The sequence below is a fragment of the Primulina huaijiensis genome, unplaced genomic scaffold (genome assembly GCF_012295235.1).
Source record: "Primulina huaijiensis isolate GDHJ02 unplaced genomic scaffold, ASM1229523v2 scaffold208210, whole genome shotgun sequence".
NCBI lineage: Eukaryota > Viridiplantae > Streptophyta > Magnoliopsida > Lamiales > Gesneriaceae > Primulina > Primulina huaijiensis.
The window spans coordinates 1-7,110 of NW_027355181.1; the positions used below are offsets into that span (position 1 = coordinate 1).

At 31.7% G+C, this 7,110-nt stretch overlaps 1 protein-coding gene across 1 annotated transcript; it reads left to right on the forward strand.

Moving 5' to 3' along the window:
* Nucleotides 1-3,116: 3,116 nt before the first annotated feature.
* On the forward strand, nt 3,117-5,364 carry LOC140966899 (agamous-like MADS-box protein AGL12). The gene is made up of 7 exons (XM_073427187.1): nt 3,117-3,587; nt 3,881-3,965; nt 4,305-4,366; nt 4,518-4,617; nt 4,694-4,735; nt 4,842-4,883; nt 5,026-5,364. The coding sequence occupies exons 1-7, from the start codon at nt 3,406-3,408 to the stop codon at nt 5,149-5,151; spliced, it is 639 nt and encodes a 212-aa protein (XP_073283288.1). The 5' UTR covers nt 3,117-3,405; the 3' UTR covers nt 5,152-5,364.
* The last annotated feature ends 1,746 nt before the right edge of the window (nt 5,365-7,110 follow it).

Here is a 7,110-nt window from a genome sequence, read left to right on the forward strand (position 1 = left end):
ATAATAATTGTCTTAAGTTTTGTATCTTTCATTTTGAATTTTTTTTTAAATATTTTTTCAATCGGAAGTTATGTATTAGACATGCGACCGACACATTGACGTCATGTCATTGTTACAACGAAAACGATAGTTCGGAGTCTAGCTAATGCCGTATTAATTGGCTGTTGTTTAGAAATAATAATTATAAAAAAACAGTCATTGTTAATTATATAAATATATATAATTAATTAAAAGAAATAATATTCTTGGTAGCATTACTAATTTAAAAAATTCCTTATTTATTCTAAAGTGTATATTCATTAATATCGTTATTATAATATGGTAAAAGTAAAGCAAAAGTGGAGCTTTAGCACGTGGACTCCTCACAACTTTTGTCCGACATGTACAACTCCATTAGCCCCTCATTATCATTAAAATATGTATTAGCATTAATTAACTTTAATGTCCATTAGCATTTAGACTAAAGATATGTACCGTCCACGTGGCGATCATCCGACAGTCGGAATATCCACGTGCCGAGACATACAACCAATGATCAAGATGCAATAGATTATATGTACAATGGAAAGAGATTAAGTCAATCTAATTCGGGTTCTCAATTGAATACAATGTATTAAGAATAATAATATATATTTGATTTGACATGATTCTCGTCTTCAAAGTTAAGGTACCACAGCCTGACCTTTTCTTGATATGATTTGACAATAAAAATAATGTTACCTCTTTATTGTGGTCTAAAAAGCTCCTCTAACCACAATATATTAAGAATGTAGCTTGGTTGTATCCAAGTAATGTAGTCATGTTATTTTAAATTTAATATATCACCAATAATTCTTAGATTGGCTAATAATTATGTAAAGAATTAATGAGCTTGAGAATATCTTTATAATTATATGAGATCGAGCATTTATCGATTTATCAAAACCTAGAAATGCTAGCCAATCCAATGTTTGGTATACCGTTTCTTGCACCCAAGACACGATGAAAGTTTAAAATTTAAAGTTTTGACAATCAAAACGTAAATGATTGTCGTATGATTCTGATTTCATTCATAAGGTGTTTAAATAATTTATCTGTAGTGATTTACGCGTGGCTCCAACAATCCGGGTGTTTAGACGGTGACAAATCTTCTTATATCGATCTCCATATGAACAATCAATTGGAAAAACTTCATTCTTCAATCACCTAACAAGGTCTATAATCGAATATTGAATTCTTAGTTTAGATTGTACCAAAAATCTAAACGATTTTGACTTGAGATTAGTCTGTCGGAAGACACCGGAATCCAGCGGCTGAGCACGGTGGATGGTAGTGATCGGCCGTGTGCTTCCTTTTACATGGTGGTGGTCGAGCACTTGAGATGAGGGAGAGAGAATAGATAATCAAGACTATATTTTCTTGTGATTTTGATTGTGTTGAGTATTATCAATTTTTGATTGCACATATTTATTATCTCACAAAATTAATAATCAAACTAACTTTCAAATATGAAATCTTCTTATAAAATCCTTTATAAGTTTGATTATCATCAAACTAAATAACCAGATTGAATTTGATAATCTCAATAAAAACACAAAATTCAATACTTGTGTGATCCTTAATGGTTCATATATACAACTAGTCATGTGTTCACAACTCATGTGATTCGAAACAAGGTTTATTTATTTATTTTTTATAAAAGCTTACTATAATTAGCTTTATTCTGTGCAACAACTCTTTGATCATAAGAAATTCTGGCTGCACCCATCAGATCATGGTAGCGTCCAGTAGCATCGTTATATGATCTACTAGGTATCATTAAAATTGTCTGCAAGAACCAATAAATTGTGGTTAGCGTACATAATGATCCATTAAACAAATATATCTTGATCGAATCCCTTGGTATATCAAGAGTTGCATATGAATTCGATAACTATATGATTATCTTTGAGTAATCATAGTTACATCGCTATGGAAACACATTTGTATAAAGCACATGTCTTACTCTGACAATAGATTCTTTGCACTATTAACTCATCAGATCACAAATGATATCTACACCAAAAAATGAATCCCAACTTTAATGTACCGGCTCATACGTATGTCAAAACTACGAACAAACTCACCATCCGAGGACCTTGTGAAGTCGTTAAAAGAATCAAAGTGCATTTCTAATATATATAACCTCCATGTGGTCTCATATCAAATGACTAATAGTGTACAATTATAACTACAGACTTATCTACTCGATAAATGATAACCACTTGGAAAGTTTGATTGAGAATTGTTAAGTGATTCATCATATGATCAATCATTTGTATGTTTTGATATCTACATGTCTCTATCAATGAAACATGATACACCACATCACAAATGTTAGTCTCAAGCTCTAGTGACTTTTATCCTTATTTTAGACGGCCGAATCGACTTGGAACACATTTTAAAATATACAGTAACTTATAATTGAATTTCATGATCATTATCATAGGTACGACCTCATAGTACTATGATATATTCAAGATATTTATCTATATAGCTTGCATGGATATACAAATAAAGTAAATATCATAATCGGATAAACTATAAAATATTATTAAAATAAAATTTGTTTCTACACAAAAGTCAATAAAACTCGAGCTAGAAGTTGACTTGCTGAACACCTACTCTAACATCTAAGACCCACGAAAGACAATTATTGTTCTCACCATTTTGACTCTTGGAAATAGTTGAATCAACATAACACACAAATGCAAACACACACGCTACTGATTTATAAACAAAATTATCTGAACTAGTATCATCATTTAACAAATGTTAACTTTAAATAGATCAAATTAATGGACAGAAAATATGAAATGCACTTTGGGAGGTTGGCAATCCATTGGTAGAGAAGAAAAAGACCTTAAGAAGTGCAAAAAAATAAAGGGTTTTGGGAGTCCACTACGATGAAAAAAGTGCCCAAAAAAAAGAAAGAAAGAATTCCCAACATTGGCATGAGCTCATGTATTAGTTGGATGCACATGAAATAGTGAAATGTCTCATATATATGCTGTCTAGACTCCAAATTAACATGGTTTAATTTGACTCCACAAAAGTTAAGGTCGTGTGTTCGTCTTTAGGGGATATGTATTAAAATTAAAGTGGGGGGTTTTGCGATCCATGATGGTGCATATATTATAAATTAATATTAAATACGCTTTTAGGAGTTTATATTAAATATGTAGAAGGGGAATGAAGGAGGTGTATATAATAAAGTTGTATGGAGGTGAAGAATGAAGTAATCAAGTGTGAGGTCCATTGGGAAATGAGGGCAATACTAGAAGCTAGTTCAAACTAGTGAAAGGTTGTCTTCCATATATATCAAGAATTTTAAAACCAATTAAAATTAGAATTACAAATCGGGTTTTGAATATATATATTTGTTCGATGGCTCGTGGAAAGATTCAGATGAAGAGGATCGAGAATCCGGTGCACCGGCAGGTGACCTTTTGCAAGCGTCGTGCGGGGCTCCTCAAGAAGGCTAAGGAGCTGTCTGTGTTGTGCGATGCTGAAATTGGAGTTTTCATTTTCTCCGCCCACGGAAAGCTATACCAACAAGCCACCAAAGGGTATTATTATTATAAATTCTATGCTTAATTACTCTTGAATCAATCACATTTTTTCATTTATATAAATATCAGTCATGATGAAAATTAAAATATAGATTAATACTGATCATCGCGAATTCTTTAGACAATTTTATCGATGTCATGACTCCTACGGTTGGCGGCACGTTGCGAGTTGGTTATACTTACAAAATAAGTAGCAACCACATATACATATATGATCTCGTGCCATGATATGCAAATTTAAAAATATCGATGTATATATATGTATTTTGATATTCTGTATTTTGTGGAAGAACCATGCAAGAATTGATTGAAAGGTACATCAAGTGTAACCGCGGAGCCGCAGCTGAAGACCCTAAATTGGACAACCATCTTATGGTACTTACATTTACTCAACCTATATATATATATATATATCCTTTCAAATCTTGCTTTTTGACTAGCAAAATAATTATCCACCACTCATTATTAATTCTATAAATTAAAGAATAGAATTACATCTTGATTAGGGTGGCTGCTTATAAATTCTAATGAAAAGAAGTCAATTTATTCTCTTAATCTTGGGAATATTATTTTGACTACTGTGACATTATTTGATCCACACCATTTTAAAACAAATTACAAACTTATGAACTATACACAATATATATGTACATAAAATCGTCGCGCGCGGAACAAAAATTTCCATGCGTGCAACTCTCAGAAATTTAATTGCAGGACCCGAATAAGGAAATTAGCATGCTGAAGCAAGAAATTGAGGTACTCCAGAAAGGATTAAGGTAAAAGTATGTAATTGATTTTTAATTTTCCATCACACAAATATATATATTCACAAGATTCTTGTGACATTAATTTACTGAACTATTTTCATTATAATTAGTTAATCAAATTAATTCCTTTTTTTTTTTTTCACTCTGATACTAATTACAGTTTCATAAATGGAGGAGCTGGAGGTGCAATGAGTTTGAGTGAATTGAATGTTTTGGAGAAACATCTCGAGATGTCGATGTATCATATCCGCTCAACTAAGGTATATACACACACACACATATGTATATACAAGTCGAAATTTTCATGATTAATTAATCGATGATTTCATGATATAGATGAATATTATGTTTCAAGAAATTCAGTTACTAAAGAACAAGGTAATTAATCAACTTAATCAGATTCATTAATTATCTTCATGCATTATATATATATATATATAAAACGTCGTAAAGATCAAATTCATATACATATGTATATATGTAGGAGGGAATACTGCAAGCAGCAAACGTTCATCTTCAAGACAAGGTATATGATAATGTAATAAAAATTATGTCATAAAACAGATATACATATAGCTTATATATAATCCATAATATTATTTAAGGATCGATTTATGTATGCATGTTTAATTCGACGATCATATATTTATTCAAAACTAATTTTGCAGATCGATGAGCAATTTGAGATGGCTGCTAATATGGCGAGTACTACGTTCAATGAAGACTTTGATTACACACTAACCACTAACAACATTCTAGCCACACAAAATGACTATGGGATATATCAGTATTAGTGATATATATAGATGCACACAGATATATATACAGTGTGTGTGCGCGCGCGCTTTTTTCTGATTGTATTACCGTAAACTAAAATTATCAAGCATATATGCTTGATGAATAACATCTGTGTATTTTTAAATAAAACTAAGGGTGCCAAATGTTGTAATAACGTCAGGTGTGTATTCTAATAGACGATATTCCAGTATGGTGTGGGTTGAGTTCAATTTTCCCTCAAGACGTTAGTACTTCTATTTGTTACTTTTGATCCTTAATTTCTACTAATCGCTGATGCACACATGTTGCGTGTGTAACATAATACACGAATACATAGAAAGATAGTAAAGTCAAGCAATATTTTTTTTTTGTGAAGCAATAAAGTCGTATGTACTCATGTAGTTAATTTGATAAGATGGAAGTTTTTTTTAGACAAATTCAAAATTCATTATGACTTCATATAATTATGTAATATGTTTTGTCATTTTACTACAGTTGATAATATGTGTTTGTTAATTTGATTATTTGAATTTATTTCTTTGGCATTTTGATCACTATAGAATATGATTTTATCATTTGACTACAATTGCTAGTTATTTAGAAAAGAAATCCTCGAGATTAGTTTTTGCTGAATGTTAGAAAACTTCATTTTGTAGTGTTTCATTTAATACTGGGGTGTATTCAATGTAGACATATTTCGTCTCTTCTTTTACTTTTCACATGTTTGTCATAGAACCGGTAACAAAGTTAATCTCGGCGCCCTAAGCCCCAACAAAACAATTTTCCCCAACCGTTCACGAAGAGCTGCCTCACCTTGAAAGGCAAATCCATAATCTCCAGACCAACAAGTAAATGCCAGCAGCTTCCAAGTCACTGTGTGGTGTCATCTTCGTTCCCGGCCCATGAGAAATTTTGTGAACGAGAGGATAAAAGTAACACGAGAATCATCATAACACAAGGGATATTTGGTATTTGTTCAAGTTCAATGGTAAAGCAGAAGCTATATATTTGTCCATTTTCAATCCTATTCTACAGCAAACATAGGAAAAAAGAAAGGTTAAATCTCTGCATGGAACTACAAAATGAAGTGTTCGAACATTTAACAAAAAACTGATCTCGAGGATTAATTTCTTCCTTCAATGGGTCTGATATTCTTTTCTGAATGACTAGCGACCTAGTAAAATGATAAAATCACATTCCACAATGAGAAGCTAGATAGTGAAAAATGGAGAAAATTAAAAGAGGATATGTGTATTAAAAAAACTGCACATCTCGATCTTATCCTCTTTACTTCGATCTTATCTGATATGTGATTCTTGAAGAGAACTTTTGTGAGTTGAAGCTTGTCTACTTTTTAATAAAAATCGGCAGCAAAGCCTAAAGCCAAAGCTGGTTTAAAAAAATCTCAATGCATAAACCCTAAAAATAAGAAGCACGGACAGCATCAACAAAGGGTACTCTCCAAATAATAAAACATCAAATTATTTTACGATAAGTTTTCGCTGTAGAAAGCTTAATCTTTTATATACAACATTTTTGTTGTATAACAAAAAAAATTTTTTTTGAAAAAAAATTAATAGTGATCTTTGCTTGGATAATAACGAACCGAGCTAGTCCACGGACTTTTAGAGTCAGCTTCAAGAATTATAGGGGTGTAAAAGATGTAAACAAATCGAATCGAGGCGAATTTTAAGAAAATGTCAGTATTTGACTTCGAGCTCGAACTGGAACAGACACGTTCAAAGCTCGACATTTTATTTTTTTAAGCTCGAGTTCGATTCGATTGAGAGTTCGAGTTCGATTCGAAACTTCCGAAGTCGAGTTCGAGCTTTTTCGAGCCACTACTATATTATGGCTCGGAAATGAAAAGGCTCGGTTCGAAGCTAGATTTGGCTCGAAAATACCGATGAAAACTCTATTAAAAAAATACAAATCTATATCTATATACCTATAAATATATGAGTTCTATTTGTGAG